This window comes from Hyposmocoma kahamanoa, unplaced genomic scaffold (genome assembly GCF_003589595.1).
Source record: "Hyposmocoma kahamanoa isolate Upper Pololo Valley unplaced genomic scaffold, ASM358959v1 232, whole genome shotgun sequence".
Classification (NCBI taxonomy): domain Eukaryota; kingdom Metazoa; phylum Arthropoda; class Insecta; order Lepidoptera; family Cosmopterigidae; genus Hyposmocoma; species Hyposmocoma kahamanoa.
Window position 1 is genome coordinate 24,009 of NW_020653750.1, and position 18,317 is coordinate 42,325.

Here is an 18,317-nt window from a genome sequence, read left to right on the forward strand (position 1 = left end):
GCTAGCAAAAGGCGCGCAAAAAAGGGAGAAAAAAATACAGTTCCTAAACCAATATTCTTGGGGTGTTCTCGCAATATAAGCGTGTTTAGCGGGCTTAGCGACGCATTTGCCCACCCTGTGAGACTACCACAAGCTGTTGCCTCACGCCTCGATAGGATAACATTTGAAGTGGTCGTCTTTTGTCGCGTATCATTTACACAACAGACTACTTTATAATATAATGCTTTAATTGTCAACCATAGAGTTTAATCCGAAACAACATAAATGTTAAGATATAATTGAAAAGTCTTCTCAGTTCTCTCAGAGATATCGTACAAATGATGATTATATGATATATATACATATAATGCAATTTGTTGTACAAAGCGTTTAGGTAGAGTAGGTTGCAACATGAAAGTAATTTTGTTGATATTACCATCACCACCCCTCTGAGAATTGAGGGAGAAAATGGCTCTTCATAGCCGAGCTGAGTTTACTACTTGATTTGATATACAGATATGTGATACTTTTACCTACACCCGAGAGATAAATTTGAAGATAAGTAAGTATTGCTACCATACTAAAAATATTACAAAAGTAATATGAAAGCTTTCGGACTCATATCTCTCATAGATCTTTGTTCTACGGATGAGTCGAAATGAATTTAATAAAAGTGCATTCACGCTAATGGAGAATATTTTGTTTCTCAAAATATTCTCCATTAGCGTGAATGCACTTTTTCATACGAATGAACAAATTTCGAAAACATTTATACCACTCCTCCGTGACAATATCTGAAACTATTTTTCATACCCTTCGACAGCCTCTTCGGGTGATGAAAATCGTTGATCGCGTATCTGGGTATTAATTTTTGGTAATAAATAAAAGTCATAAGGTGCCAGGTCGGGACTGTACGCGGGATGGCTCATAAGGGCAACGTTGTTCACCTTCAAAAATTCATTTGTCTGTCTGGCCGTGTGAGAACTGGCATTATCGTGGTGCAAGATGATACGGCGTTAACAGTTATTTTTACGGAGTTTGTCAATAACTTCCGGCAAACAAATGGTCGTGTACCAATCACTATTCACGGTACAACGATTCTCCAAAGCAACAGTAGCCACGTGTCAAGTTTTATTAAAAAAAGAAGCAATCATCCGCTTATAGGCACTTTGCACTCGCCCCACTTTGGTTGGTTTCGGCTCATCTCGAAAGACCCATACGCTCGATTACTGCTTTGTTTTGGGATCGTAACCATAAATCCATGTTTCGTCACCAATTACTATGTCCCACACCAAATTTGACGCCCCTTCGTTGAATCTGGTAAGCATGGCAGTGTCCCAAGTGACGCGATCCATTTTTTGAGCCTTAGTCAAATTGTGTGGGATCCACCGAAAGCACAGCTTTTTCACACCCAAATGTTTGTATGGTATTGATTGTATTTGACTCATGCCTATGCCTAAAGATGCCCGAATCTCATGGTATGTCACATGCCCGTCTTTATTGATGATACAGCGCACAGCATCGATGTTTTTGTTGTTCACAGCAATGTACGGGCAACCTTCAAGAAATTCGTCAACGAGATTCACACGCCCGCGTTTGAATTCTGCAAACCAGCTATAAATAGTCGTCTTGCATGGTGCTTCATCGCCAAAAGCAGTTTGAAGCCGAGCGAAGCTCCGCTGAGCTGTTAATTTACACTTAAAGTCGTAGAAAATCATACTACGAAAATTTTCACGAGTTAAATCCATGATGATGCAGACAACCAATTTCTAAAATGACTCCACAATGTAAAAACAAGTGACAGTCAGATGAAACAAACTGTATTCTACAGCCAGAGTTCCATTTTCAAATGTTGTAATTACTTTTTAAATATGTAAAAATTGGTCTCTAGTTTTTAACAATACGACGCCAGTTTGTTTACACAATACAGTGTATCTGTTGAGATGCTACTTGTATATTTCATTTGACCAAATGTCACAGTCACATCACGTACAACTGTCAACGGTAGCCACGGGCAAGTAAGAGACCCTCTTTAAGATAATATCAACAAGCTAGTTTTGTATTCGACGGAGAAAACTTAGTCGGTAGCAAATCGTTGTGGTTTCTCGAAAAAAACTGTATTAATAAATAAGGAATGAATGATATTTTGGGAACAAACGCATAAACAGATTTCGATTTTTTGGCGATGGACACGTGTGATCAAACAAAGCGAGTTAATTTGTGAGCAACAGACGATTTATAACGTATCTATTTTCGATCAACATGCGTGATCACTGATCAGACAAAACTGAGTACAAGTGTAAGAAACAAACGCTAGCTATCGTATTTTTTTGTAGACCGACAGAAGATCTAGCAAATCAGTAGGCACCTTATTGTATGACGAATACGACTGTCGGTTGGATAAAAGACTAATTAATACCAGCCCGTCAGAATGTATCCTATTCATCATGAATGAAGATGTATATTTTTTAACCTTTTTTGCGACTTTAGGAATTCAACACATGAGATTTAAATGTTAACAGTGGTTATCACCACCTAAGTATCGAGTTCTTAGGTTTTTGCGATTGTTAAACAAAGGAAATTAAACTATTTTCACGGATCTAAATCGCGTATATTTGTTTTTCAAACGGTCACGGCTGACATCAGTCAGTGAATTAGATCCGAAAAAATAATTTCACCACTTTAAATGTTAATGTCGACGAAGCAGCAGTAATCTGCGCTGAACATCGCGTATCAACTCACTATACTTGTTCTCGTAGAACTGCTTGCTGTGGCTACAAGAGAAATCACTTTGAAAAAGTTAGAAAATGTTGAAAGAAATCTGGCATCTTAATTAACTGCACCAGGAAGCCCAGTTTGAAAAAACATAACATGTACTTGAAATGACCTAACTATACACACAAACAATTATTTTCGTCCGTGTAATGATTCGAAATGTGACTTAACACGTTCAGTTCAGACCCAAATCGAAATGTTATAATTTGTTATACGACGGGTCAGATTTTCATCAGCGCAAAATAAACCAAAACTTTTGCCTAATTTCTTAGTGTGTTTTAGTTTTTGTATTAAATGTTGAGTTTTTTTTAAAGTAAATACTTTAACACTGATTTTCATTTACTTTCTTACACAATATCATATGCTATGAAAATTTTACTAATACAGAGTGGGAACGTAAACTTTAACACTTTTTTTCAAGACGGTATACATTTCTTAGTACATCAAAAGTCAAGTGTTGCGTGACCAGCGTTGATGTTACCCAAGACGAACATGTTAAGTGTCATCTTTGTCTTGTAACTTTAAAAAAAGTTACGCACTTTGATTAAATTTCTTCAAACAATTGAAAATAAACATATAATTTATACATCTTAAATATTTTGTAAATATAAGATAGTAAGGCATCGAAGAACTACATATACATATATCATATTAAATTAGTACAATATGTTTATTTGCGTTAACTCTCGTGAATGTTAACACTGCTATACAAGCAAAACCAGTCTGGCGAGTCAGTGACCGAGCAGGGCAGACTAGGCCCTGCCCGTCTCACCCCCTGCAAGGTCAAGCACCCCCCTCGACCCTCGTCTTGATGGATGCTATTCCGGGAGTGCTCCCGTTCTGACGTTCGAGACTATTAGCTGACGCGCCGATTGAAATGTCTTAAATTAAACACCCTCATTAGACAGTTTGCTTCGCGTCAAGATTCTAATTCCTATTTAATATCCAACGCTTGTGACTATGTTCGCGTCGCTTTGATTAATTAACTGTTTCCAATCAGCTAGATATGAGCAACCCACGGGAAACCATAAATTAGATAAAATACACATGGTTTAAAGTAGAAAATTCATTAACACCGTAAAGCGTGTCCCAATTTATGGTTGTATTTATGACTGTTACATGCAAAGTATAGAAGTGGATCACGAGAAATTTGCACACGCATGACAATGTACAAAGGTTATTTGTCGCCGAGTCACGCAATAACTAACAGAACTCATTAGTACTCACATGGTACTCAAATCAGTTATAAGTTGACTTATAATATTAACTAGATGGAAACATATTTTAAGAAAATAAACCGTCAATGTTACAGTAAAATTTAATTTAGGCAAAACATGTACAAGATAGCCATTTCAAGTAAAAATGCAAGTCAATAAGAAAATTGGATTGGCAGTGTGTAATGTCTGACACAAGCAGATTTTAAAATTCGATTACGAATGTTTATGAGCATCGTATCTAGAGCGTGCAGCGGTAATGTCGGTGGATAATAACTGACAATTGACGCAAATAAGACGAATGCCATAAGGTCACCTCTATTCGTAGCAACCACCCCGCTACTGTAACATTGTTCGGAAACATAGCCAATTGGCAAATTGTGGTTTACATAACTGTTTAGAACTTCGGACAAACGCAATGCGGATGTCGAAGGTCTCATTCTTGGAACAGAATAATTTCAATTGGCCCATTGTGCAAATATTTTGCAATGTAAGTTGTTCCAACAATTACAATAAATTTTTGTTACAAAAAATACCTGATTTAATTTAGCGAAATATAGAAAAGACACCTTTGTAAACATTTCTATATACTTATAGACGTACCATGCTTGACACAAGAAAACAGTATCATAGTTAAGTATGTGTGTTCAAAGTGTAAATTTACCTCTACGCGATAATACGTACATAAACTACAAGATAGTGGCAAAAACAATAATTACCAAGATTACTGGCGTTTAAAAATGCCCGAGAATTATTTTGCTTACTTTTGTTTCAAAGAAACACAAATCGAACACGTAATGGGTAATGACGAATAATCTTGCGATTGTTTGCCAGGTCATTTGCAAGCCTAAAATATTCTCTTTTGACTAAGTTAATATAACCACACTTTCAGCGTTACTTTGGGTAATAACTCGACGAAATAACGGTGTCAATGTTAACCACCTCGTTCACAAGTTAATTTCATGTATCTAATGCAATATCGGCAATAGTGCGAAACGTAGAATTTGATCATATAATAGATTCCTTAGGTTTTCGCGATTGTTACACATAAAAAATGTAACAATTTTTTTTCCGGATCTAATTCAATCGGCCGCCACCTGTAAGGCTGCCTTTCCACCAGAGATGTGCGAGGTAGCGAGGCGGTGCGAGGATGTGTAGCGGCGCTGTGAAACGGTGTGATGTTATCCACCAAAGCTGTGCGAGAATGCGTTATGAACTCTTTTCAGCTAAGCGCGGACTGGGTACGATGTGGTGGGGTGAGTGGTGGCGATATGGCAGTGTCATACTTTCAGTAGCTCTAGTTTCCTACACCGTTTTGCACACATTTCTCGCCCGCGTTTCTCGCACACATTTCTCGCTATTTTATATGTACAAATACTTAGCTCAGCTACTCCTTTTCCACGGGAACTGCGCTAAGCGAGGCTAGGAAAATGAAGTAATCCTATTGGTGGATTTTTTCTCGCACACTGCCTCGCTACGTCTCACGTCTCTGGTAGGTAGGCAGGGCCGAAATGGTGATTTATGTGAAAAAAATACGTGATTGTACGACCATGAGGGTCGTATTCCAGAACTCTACTCAAAGCTCAGGACTTGAGCAGACTTGAGTATGATTTCAAGCACTGGAAATACGACCCTAATGGCAAGGACTTGAGTATTTTCAGTGCTTTAAATCATACTCAAGTCCTGACTTGAGCATTGGGTAGAGTTCTGGAATACGACCCTTAGATCCGATAAAATAGGTTTCAGTATAACGCCTTACAAACTAGGCAAGAGAATTTCAGTCACATTATTTGAATTTTGGTACAAGTGTTAATATTGTGCGAATCTAGTTCAAATACTCATGTTTGCGCGAATGACAGCGCTGGCATTTTCTCTTTAACGGTAACAAAATTATATATTGGTCATAGAATAGATAGATGGGAACTTTTTGCACCTTCGAATCTTTTATGCAATTCTTTTATTTTCCTAGTGAGTCACGTCATGTAATAATACCCTTTTATTTACACCAGTGAGTCACGGTATGTGAAAATACCAATGCACTTCGTAACACTGGTCTGTTTATATTGAATAACGTGTGAAAATGTTAAAACAAAGGTGTAGAATACATCTCGAATATTCAGGTAGGCGGTCAGCACAACATATTATAGGTAAATGGACTCAAACAAAAGTTATTGCACATAAATCAATTAATAGACTTTATCTTGGCGTAATATAAACAACATGTATGTATTGTTGCCACACGTGTTAAAAATGTTTAAAATTATCCGTTATAGCTCTTTAATTTGATACACGATAATATCCCATGATTTTTATTTTGTAGACGAATCTTAATTGCGTTATTTCAGACGTTACATTTTTCATAAAAATAGGCTACATACGCTAATTTAGGTTCTGCTAAGAAACATGGAAAAACACGCCATATACGATAAAATCACATTCCGCCTTTAATATCTATAGTCGTATAAAAGTACCGTAAAACCAAAACAGCCGTAGTAGCCTAATAATTTAGACTACCGCCTCCCAAACAGATATTGTGAGTACGAATCCGGGCTCGCACATCTGAGTTTTTCGGAATTTATGAGCGAAAATTAATTTGAAATTTACCACTCTCGGAAAACGTGTCAAGTCCCCAACCTACATTGGGTCAGCGTGACCACAGATTACTTGATTGGCGGACTATCGACTAAACCCTCGCCCGGGAGGAGAACCGTGCTCAGCAGTGGGAAATTTAAATGAGTTGCGATGAACCGTGTAGGAATCGCAGTATTGTAAGCGCAAGTCATACCGCGAACGAAACTAACCTAGCTTAGCTCACGTAGCCGGGGTATCTTTTCATACTTCGGTTCACACCGCGAACTAAGATAACCGAGTTAAAGTCGTCACCAAATAAAAGGCCACATTTGACATTTGTCATCGCGACGCGAATAGGGATGTGGACTAATCATATCGGTAATCACGTTATACGATTTTCACGACAAATCGATTTTTAGAATTTTAAGAGTTTGTAATTGTTTAGATTATTTTTCGGTTCATTGTTGTTCAGGAGGCCTAAAAGACCAAATCGTGCAATTCTGTTAAAAGCAATTCATTTACAGAATTCCTTGCAATTCCGTAGCATTTCCTCTCATTTTCGTAAAATTGTCCCACATTCCGATGAATTGTATCCAATTCTTTTAATTTTGATTTTATAATATTCATAAATGGTTTATTACGGAATTTAGTGTAAATAAGTATGTTCATCGATAAAACAACTACATAAAAAGATTAAATTACCAAGAAACCAATGATTTCATGAATTTTCAATTATTCGACTGGCAATTAGTTAAAAGTTGTCGATATCAACAACAAACAATCTTAAATAATGTTCATAATTTAGAAAACAGGAACAGTCCAAAAGCAAAGCCGAGTCATAAGAAAAATACATAAAAAATAACCAAGCGCACAGTCAACTTCCAAGATGGCGAAGGACTGCGCGGTGCGCAGGCACGGACTCCGGGTGCCGCTGGATTGGTATCAGTGTTGACAATTCAAAATTTGCAAAAAAAAAAAGGAAATTCAAATCTGGCTAGGAGTACGGGGCTCTTATAAATTCGATAAATTAAAAATTTATTTGCAATAGGTGTGGTCAGAGATGTCATATACATAATTATTTAAAATACACATATTTTTATACATTTTTGTTTTAATATTTAATAAGCAATATTTTTTCCGAGAAATCGAAGTGACTCGGTGAAATTCGGCATCAAAATTGCATTTTATATTGTAATTCGTGCGAAAACAGTACTTCAAATATGTTTTGTCGTGTTAATATAATGTTGCATTAAAATTTATGTATTTTTTTTAAACTCAATTATGCTAACAATTGTTTGTTTATTGTTTCGTTGATAGCATTCAAAGTTACATACTATCGCCTTCTTTAGCTGTCAAATGTGGCCTCTTATTTGGTGACGACTATAACTGATCTAAACCAATGATCCCGGTAGCTATGCAAAATACGTCGCCCCTCTGCCGCCCTTCACAACAGCACGTATCCATAGTCACTACTTACTACGTATTTTCTTCCCTTAGCTGGCATAGTCGGTTGCATGCAACTATGTGAGCTAAGTTAGCTAGCTTCGTTCGCGGTGTGGCCTGCGCTTGAAAAACAGGCAACAAATTTCGATTAGCGTGTCTTAGGGTCGTATTCCAGAACTCTACTCAATGCTTAAATCAGGACTTGAGTATGATTTCAAGCACGGGAAATGCGACCCTAATGGCAAAGACTTGAGTATGATTTCTGAAGCTTTAAATTATACTCAAGACTGACTTGAGCATTGAGTAGAGTTCTGGAATACGACCATTAAAGAATTCAAGATTATATACTTTTACTCTACGATGAATCACATTCGTTGGACGCTGAGAATGCGGAAATTCTTCAAATACACCAGTCGCAGGGACATACAAACCTAACCGAAATAATGAAGTGCTTATTTTAGAACAAAAACTGATTTGCATGCAGTGACAGCGAACACGATAGATCAATACGTCTTCAAGTTTCGATTGCTTTTATAAAATTTGCTATACCTACGTAGAATGTGTTATTTGATACAGCGTCGATGCCAATTTATGAAGCCTTTTGTTCCCACATGCGCATTATGGGGTTACGTAAATATTGTCTGATATCCTAGATGTAGTCTGTGTTTAATGTTTTTGTATTGTTTAAGGTGCGTGTTGTGTGACTACGATAAGTTATGAATCTAGTACAATGCCTCTACCATGAACTTACACTAGCAACTCTCACTAGCGATCACGTAATATATTGGACAATTTCGTATGGAAAATTGTACACCGTCTCCAGCGATTAGGAAAAGAACTAACATTTTGTATTAAACACTTTAGGCGGTCGCTATCGACAAAATTGACATTGAAAACTCATGGTAGAGGCACAGAACGCTATTGCAACCGCTTCGTGAAGTGTGTGTTATCATTATCAGATTAAGCGATGATTCAGAACCGAAGGCGCCCGGCATGTCATATTTTAAACATGTTTTTTGTATTATCTCTCAAATTTTCGAAATAAAATATGATGATCGAACGAAAATGCAACTGTAAATCAATAAATCTTTAAAACTACATTTCTAAGGATACAAAATTAATAATAATAATAACGCTCACACTCAACACAGCCCCGCACTAGGGAAACCCTGTGTCGCGGGTGCCATGGACACACACATAGACAACCACAAATTACACCCAAACTCACGAGAGAAATAAATGTAGGCCATACAAATATTTCTCCCGGCCCGGGAATCGAACCTGGGACCTCTGCGTGGCAGTCCGGCATGGTAACCGTTCGGCCACGGAGGCGGCGGAGGCGGCCGCGTCAATGCACAATGCGGGTTCTGTATGTGACGTTTTCGTCAAGCGCTTTATTCGTACGCATCCATAATAAAACTAGAGTATAGTTCGACTTCGGTGCTGATGCTTGCTGATAAATGTAGCAACCTTAAAATAAGAAAAGTTCTGTGTGGCTAATAATTTCATTTTTTTGACCTCAAATCGATGACATCCGATGTTGTATGTGGCGGCAGTGTGTGTAAACGATGACTATTAAAACAGTTAATATACCTACACTGTGTTAGGGATTCAAAGAGTGTTCAATACGGAGAGACAAAAATATGAATAAATTTAAGTATTGAATTTGATATACAAACGAAAAGCTTTTTGGTGTATATTAGACAATGGTATTACTTAAACATATAAACATAAACCTTTCAAGTGACTATCATGTAACATTGTCCACAGAGGGTTTTTCCCCTCATAAGTGTCCAGGTACACATTTACACGGGCGTTAGTAGTCGCAGTGGTCACAATATAATAATGGTAGTTATGAAATATTACGCACAAATACGGTAGTTGGCTATGAAGTCTTAGCGTTCGCCGACTTTATTTCTTCCAACAAAATAAAGAACTGTGTGAAATGGAATATTTATAATTAAAATTAGTTAAAGCTAGTTAGACACTCAAAAAGCCTTAGCTGTGTTAACACAAATATTAGCTGAGAAAAATACATTATTGTTTTCATGTAGGTACATACATACACTATCTATGTGTAAAATGAAATCTAGCAACAGCATTTCGATTGGTGTAAGTTCCCCACAATTTTCACTAAGCTTATCATGCGATATCGATGATAAAAACAACATCGAGCGTCTAATTTAAGAACTGGTACATATGAAATAGAAAACAAATTAACTAAAAACTACATGTAAATACTAAACAGTGTAGATACGGTAATATGTAAGGATTTGAGCAGTTATTATTCTGCACGCAGACTCGAATAGCGTGATCGATCCAACGTATTTGGATGACAGCCAAGAGAGTCTCCAGCACCAATGTGTCCTTTGTGTATCACGAGATATAACTTTATATTAGGATTGTCATTGTACGATATACAGACCAGTCTAGATACAGTGGTGAGATCCCACGCGGAGCGCGCCTTGCCACGCGACTGCGTACCATCCTTCCGCCTGCCCAGCGAGCCGTAATTTGATGATACCGCACTCTCCTCTCGCTTACGTCTTCCACCTCGTCTTAGTGACGAAAACCAATTCGAAACTGAACCGCGGCGCTCCTCTTCGGCCGGTCCCGGCGCCGCTTTGATAAACATTACTCCAGGTGCCAGCGAGCACAGCTCATCACACTCCAACACAAACCGCGGGCGCAAACCACTCGTATATATCAAAATTAGTCAAGCAAAGCTTCGCGTACTTGTTTACCTATAAGCCCACAACTGGTAAAATAAAATGCATGGTACGAAGCAAAAATAAAGTGGAAATCAGGTATAACTGCACGTCGTCGTTGTGACCCTCAGAACGTAAGTACTAATATTTTCCTAAACACAGCGGGTGAAGCTACACGAATTGGATGCGCAGTGCAAAAAGCTTCCTTAATGACACACCTGATCATAGTCGTCGTCGTAGGTTCGCATGGAGTGGGCGAGGCGAACCAGCAGCGGCCACCAAAGCGCCTCGCACAGCAGGCGAATATGGAAACACATTGCACGCCATACACTTCCCGCTAAGGAACGCACTCGACTGAAGACAGCCACGGGCGCTACCGAATTTTGGCACACTGACAAATATACGTAAATGGGCCGCTTATCTGTCTCTACGTTTTTGTGACGAGGCCCTCGTCACATCTGCATTATCGCTAACTTTAAAATCGTATTACAATGTACACAATAATAATATCAATATTATTATTATGAGTGAAATCGCCAAACATACTGAAACAATTTGTCTTATGAAGAAAGATATTCGACCAGACCTAACTGAAGAAGATAAGAAGATAAGACATAAGATTTATTTTATTTACATGGGACGAGTCTTGTTTGTCTGGACATGATACTTTGTTATCACAACATTGTGTACACTGCGGAAGCGGCAGAGGATGCAGATAAAACTGATGAACTGCCAACATTGTGCGATTCCAGAGAGTGCCGCAGTACCAACTTCCAATTAAAAATATTACAGTCGGAGCCAAATAATCCCATTTTATACTGTTTTCATGAATGACTTATAAATAAAATTTACATAAATTTATATACATAAAGGACTAAAAATATTCTATTTGCAGTTTTCATACGTATTTCACTGCTTGGGAGAATTGAAGACATGTAAGTAATTTGCTTATTATGCCATTAATTATAGCAACTAGATAAAATTACCACTTAGTAAGAGGTCATTATCGTTCGTCAATATTGACCCTACGACGTTATTGATGGATGACAAAACAAATCATGTAAACGTTACAAGATTTACTTTTCCACGCCAAAGTTTTTCCGAGGTTTTATAAATAGGTTTTTTTAAGAATAGTGACTTCCAAGGCAATAATGTACACAAACATTTTTCATCCCGAGGAGCGCAAGTTCTTTTTGTGGATAATGAAATGTCATTTCCAGAACTTCTTATTTACCACTTTGTTCATTGAACAAAACCTGTGTACATTTATATTTTTAATATGTGGTTGGGATATACCAGCTATGTATGGTATGACGTTACTGTTTCAAGCCGAACCTACCATGATTAATTTGCAAGACCTTAACAATTTAGAATTAGCAATTCATAAAGGTTAACTAGTGTAAGAACGTGGTCTTATAAACATTGTATAAATACTGAAGTATATCAATTATTTATCACATATCGTACATAAATAACATTTAATTACGTCAAAGAGTCGTTCAGAACGTTCAATGATGAACACATTATACTAAATTATGACTAAGTTTTAAGGATAAAATTTTAAGGAAACGTGTACAATATACAATCAAATATACTGCGTCGAACAAGACTAGTGAGATCTGGTAGGAAGTAGAAAATAATAAATTCACAAAAATACATCCCATTACTCGTGATTTTTGGTCAAAAGAAGATCTATCAAAGTAGATAATATAAAAAAATAGGTGACCGACGACGGAGTCATAGCGATTTCCACTTATCAGCCTTATCACTCGAAAACTTACAGGCTGTAGAACACTACACTACACACGACGTGAATGGCTTCCTTACAATTTATACGTGCACTTGTCCTAAACTATCACTGAAAGAGTATCACAACACTGTGGGTAAGAGAAGAATGTGTGCAGTACAGTCAGTGACAATAAAAGTCCAAAGAGCGCGAGACGCGACTCCCCCGCGTCGCGGTACAACGGTTACTGGCTGACTTACTACCTCTCGGTTGTAGTAAGCCGGGTTGGCTGGGCATTGACGGCCTACGTCAGATCGGTCGCACCGCCCCGCCGCCGCCGCCCTACTCAATGAAATGGCCATGAGGGTGCTCTTTATTTTCTGTTAAAGTGGTTGGTTTCTTATTACTCCTAAGGTTTTACGATCTTTTTAAACGGTTAAATGCTTCTATGAAATGTGAATGCACCTAGTGGTTTACACAATTTAAATAAATCAAGCGAAATCAAACAAAACAGTTTCAAATCCTTAGGTTATTATTACTATCATTGTCAGTATTAATTTTTTTTTTAATACTTATTTAATATATATACTCATTACCTATTTAATACTTGGGTAGAAAGTATCATGTGCTTGCAATTTCATGTAACATTATTGTGATTGGTATGCTAGTAATAAAAATGGGGTTCTGAAAATCTCTGGTTATTACTTCTACAGGCAATATACATATAATTTTTGAAGTATTAAAAATTGCGTTCACAATTATTTCAAAGTCAAAGTCAAATAATCATTTATTCCATAGGTAATAAAATAAGTAAATGTTCCATAGGAAATTTATTCCATAGGTCATTTATTCCATAGGTAACTGCCTCCGTGGCCGAACGGTTACCATGCCGGACTGCCACGCAGAGGTCCCAGGTTCGATTCCCGGGTCGGGAGAAATATTTGTATGGCCTACATTTATTTCTCTCGTGAGTTTGGGTGTTATTTGTGGTTGTCTATGTGTGTCCATGGCACCCGCGACACAGGGTTTCCCTAGTGCGGGGCCATGTCGCGTGTGTGCGTTATTATTATTATTATTATTATACTTTTAATGTAAGTTTTAAACTTAGGAAATGAAAATCTTAATAATTATATTCTCCGGAATCTTATTGTAATTTATTATTATTCTTATTGTAACATTGTATAGAGTGCAGTTCCCCATAAAATATTATTCCCCATAAATTGACGAATAAGTTAAAATGCATGCATATACAAAATAAAAATTCTTTATTGCGCAACACAGTATTACAGTACAATTGTGTGCAAATCCGCATTACAGCAAATTGGACAGCATATTAGTATACGCAAATTATACGTATGTGTATGTATAGGTGAATAATATACACATTTTTGATATTAAAAAGGAAAAATTTAATACTTAGGGCGCACTATAAGTTTCCGGAACTGACCACTTACATTAACAATATTTAAAAAGTAATTACAACATTTGAAAATAGAACTCTTTGGCTGTAGAATAAGTTTGTTTCATCTGACTGTCACTTGTTTTTACATTGTGGCGTCATTTTAGAAATTAATTGTCTACATCACCATGGATGTAACTCGTGAAAATTTTCGTAGTATGATTTTCTACGACTTTATGTGTAATTTAACAGCTCAGCGGAGCTTCGCTCGGCTTCAAACTGCTTTTGGCGATGAAGCACCATGCAAGACGACTATTTATAGCTGGTTTGCAGCATTCAAACGCGGCCGTGTGAATCTCAGTGACGAATTTCATGATGATCGCCCGTCCACTGCTGTGAACAACAAAAACATCGATGCTGTGCGCTGTATCATCAATAAAGACGGGCATGTGACATACCATGAGATTCGGGCATCTTTAGGCATAGGCATGAGTCAAATACAATCAATACCATACAAACATTTGGGTGTGAAAAAGCTGTGCTCTCGGTGGATCCCACACAATTTGACTAAGGCTCAAAAAATGGATCGCGTCACTTGGGACACTGCCATGCTTACCAGATTCAACGAAGGGGCGTCAAATTTGGTGTGGGACATAGGAACAGGTGACGAAATATGGATTTATAGTTCCGATCCCAAAACAACATAGCATTCGAGCGTATGGGTCTTTCGAGATGAGCCGAAACCAACCAAAGTGGCGCGCGTGCAAGGTGCCCCTAAGCGGATGATTGCTTCTTTTTGTAATAAAACTGGACACGTGGCTACTGTTGCTTTGGAGAATCGTTGCACCCTGAATAGTGATTGGTACACGACCATTTGTTTGCCGGAAGTTATTGACAAACTCCGTAAAAATAACCGTAAACGCCGTATCTTGCACCACGATAGTGCCAGTTCTCACACGGCCAGACAGACAAATGAATCTTTCAAGGTGAACAACGTTCACCTTATGAGCCATCCCGCATACAGTCCCGACTTGGCATTTGTGACTTTTATTTATTTCAAAAAATTAAGAACCAGTTACGCGGTCAACGATTTTCATCACCTAAAGAGGCTCTAAAGAGTATGAAAAATATGTTTCAAAGATTGTCACGGAGGAGTGCCATAAATGTTTTCAAAACTGGTTCATTCGCCGAAGGTAGTCTTCGAACCGAAATCGGTGACCACCATACAAACGGCCTTCTACGGAATAACGCGTACTCGGCACTAAAAATTAAAATCCTACTGACGATGCCCATATACGTAATATTGCGTACTACCACCACCACCACCACCACCACGGCACTACGTATAAAATTTGTTTTAAGAGGCCAATCATTGCGTATACGCAAAAAACGTACGGACGGCGCCTCGAGTAGCAAAAGCTAGTTAGCTATCTTGCTTTCTCCTGGATTCAACAAAGACGTCCCTCGCGCTCCCCCTTTCGCCAAATATGCAGCTACTTTTTGACTATTGTCATTGTTGCGTCACATGCGCAATGACATTAATGTAATTAGTGTGATTTATCGCCATGCCGCGCGGATGGGAATCGAGTCGTCGTATTTTACAAAGTCGTCGTACTTCTACACCGTTACGACCGCAAAATCAAAGCGAAGTTGTCAGGATTCTGTATGAAGACGATTCGTCAGACGATGGGGACTGGACGGGATGCTACCCGAAACTTTACGGCTTCCCCATCGATCGCCAGCAGTTTGTGCTAGACGTATGAAACCTAACCCCCTGAGTACTCGTATCCCACTAGAAAATTTTCAGTATCTAGAAAAATGCTGCTAAAAAGACAGTTCTATTTAAACCTTGCCTTGTTTCCACCAAAAATAAGACACGAAAGGAGTCAATTTTTGTGTGTGCTATTTGCCCAGAGAAGCTTGCCTTATGTGTGGTAAATTGTTTCAAAATTTATCACACCCATCCCCATATTGCATAATTTTGAATGACGGAAGAAGTTACTTCATTTAATTTTTGTACAAAATTATTAGAGTTGCTTGTTATAAAAGTGAACGTTTATGCTGAAAGTAATTAATAAACTGCAAATGATCTCATTACTAAAGTAAGTATTTGTCTCAAAGTGCCTTTGATTTTTGTAATTTTTAAGTATTTAGAAATAATAAACCTACTACATTTTTATTTCGTGTTTTATTTCAGGCGCCATAGTATACTAAACCGCACAGTCCTGTACGCCAAATGGCATAGATTTCTTTTAAATTGTCAGGGAAGTAGTACATATTAATGCGTGGTCGGCCTCTGCTATGGATGCTAGCTACGTATTAATGTGTAGCTGGCAGTCAATGGGTTAAAAGTTGGTATTAAATTAGTTTTGGACACTGATGTGCTGATACCAGTATTCCATTTTGACATGAATTGTTTTGCTCTCAGTTTAAGGAATTCAAAAAATATTTCTCATATGGCTACAATCCAAAGCTAGGTTGACAACCTTTTGGTTATTCTTAGAGAAACACTAAAATTCTAAATCATGTTAAGAATATTATTCTATGACATCAATGATTAGACCATTATTAAAGGTAATCAGTGACAATTCTTAGAGTCGTATTCCAGAACTCTACTCAATGCTCAAGTCAGGATTCCACTGGAAACACAAGCATTGGAAATACGACCCTAATGGCAGGGACTTGAGTATGATTTCGAGTGCTTTAAACCATACTCAAATCCTGACTTGAGCATTGAGTAGAGTTCTAGAATACGACCCTGAGAGCCTCGTCTCCTCTAGTAAAAAACATATAAGAATCTGATATTTCTGTTGCAAAATTAGTAAAAACATACAGCTTGTCTTTAAAATTGGTATAAGAAATACAACAAAAGGTGGGTCCTGATTGTTCAAATGAGTAAACAAAACAAAATGAAAGGTATTACAAAAACTTCAAGCCTGATCGCGACGCCATGTCATTACTTTATTCTTATTTCATAATAAAATATTATATAGTACTGTAATATAAGATAAGAAAAAAATAATATGCATCAAAAGTCTTGTCCTAGATGTATAGCATGCATCAAGGACATGCATTTCCATGAGGTGTATATTCCTCAAATGCAATAAATGGTTATGGTCATAGTTACAGATTAAGATGTGACAGAAGGGAAGAGAAAAATTACGTAGACCTATATTCGCTGACAAAAATAAATTTTATGTATGTCTACCTTCCAAACGCAATACATTCACGAATAAAGGGACAACTGGATATTGGCGACTATAACCATATTTTTTATAATATTTTTACAATATATTTATTATAATAATTACTAGAAATCATAAAAGGGTGGTACCCAATAAGCAACAAGCAGAATACTAGTCACAGAATTCTCCTCAAAATGTCTTTGTTACAGAAGTTGTAAATGTTCTGTGGAAATTAGCTTTCAAATTTAAATTGGTTACATCAATATTAAAAATTAAATTCATAATTTTATTTCGACTTCATAAAGTAATTAAGTATTCTTTGTTGTTATCACTGTTTTATGGCATAAACCAAATATGCAGGTTTATTTATTTTTATCATTTTTCCAATTTAACGCGAAAATACAAAATTATGTCAATAATAAAATTTATCAACCACTATTGGTGATGCCTTCCAGACAGAAACTATAGAATGTAAGCAGATTCTTTTAATCCACTTTTACAATACCTTTTACACTCTTTAATGGTGTAATATAAAGTAGATAACGTTTACACCATTTTTTATAAACAAGTTTGTTGCCTTCTGTACAACTTCAATATGCGTCAAAGTTGACTCCACCTTAACTCGGTAGATATAATCAGTTTTTTGTACTGTGTTGTCTTAGGAAAAATAAATTGCTCACCTGGATCTCAAGAAGCAATTCTGTTTTACGACGACGGATATCTATTAAAACCTTCTGTTGCTCCTGTGTCAGCTCTGAAACGAACAGAGCAGTATTCATATAAATATAGTGGATAATAAAACCAAGCCATTGAGGTCATGTTATAATTGGAAAACAACTGGCTCTACGTCTACAAAAATAAAGTCATCAATTACCGGTGTGAGAAAATGGATCCCCATGATTACTGGCAGCATTGTTTCCTCCAAGGGACAAGTTTTCAAATTCACTTATCATTTCTTTCTAAACAATTTTGAGTATTAGACAATAATAAACAAAAGTTTACATCGTTACAAATAACTGACTGGCGGCCATATTTATTTACTATTGCTTGCCTGACTCAATGACAACGAAAGCTAATGCAACACAATGTTTTGATTGGCTGGTTTGAAATGTCAAAAATATTTGCCAATCTCTAAGCAGAAGTTTAAATGTTGGCAGCCTTGACATTAGTGTCGCTCCGGTTTCATTTATATCGATTTCAAATGTTCTAATGTGTAATGCAACCGAGCAGAATTAAATATCTTTTCACAGAGCTAAACAAATAAACTGCGCGTCGTTTCTACTTAAAGTTTTTCTGTAAGATACCTATTAATTTTAA

The 18,317-nt window shown here is 37.2% G+C and overlaps 1 protein-coding gene across 1 annotated transcript in view; it reads right to left on the reverse strand.

The window, feature by feature from the left end:
- LOC113228517 (cytohesin-1-like) overlaps positions 1-18,051 on the reverse strand; it is a gene marked incomplete at its 3' end in the record, with an annotated part of 36,774 nt that extends 18,723 nt beyond the window's left edge. Inside the window, exons 1-2 of the mRNA XM_026461855.1 lie at positions 17,875-18,051; positions 17,681-17,754 (exon numbers count right to left, since the gene is read on the reverse strand). Coding sequence (XP_026317640.1) covers positions 17,681-17,754; positions 17,875-17,953 — 153 coding nt within the window. The remainder of the gene's footprint in view (positions 1-17,680; positions 17,755-17,874) is intronic.
- Between the last annotated feature and the right edge of the window lie 266 nt (positions 18,052-18,317).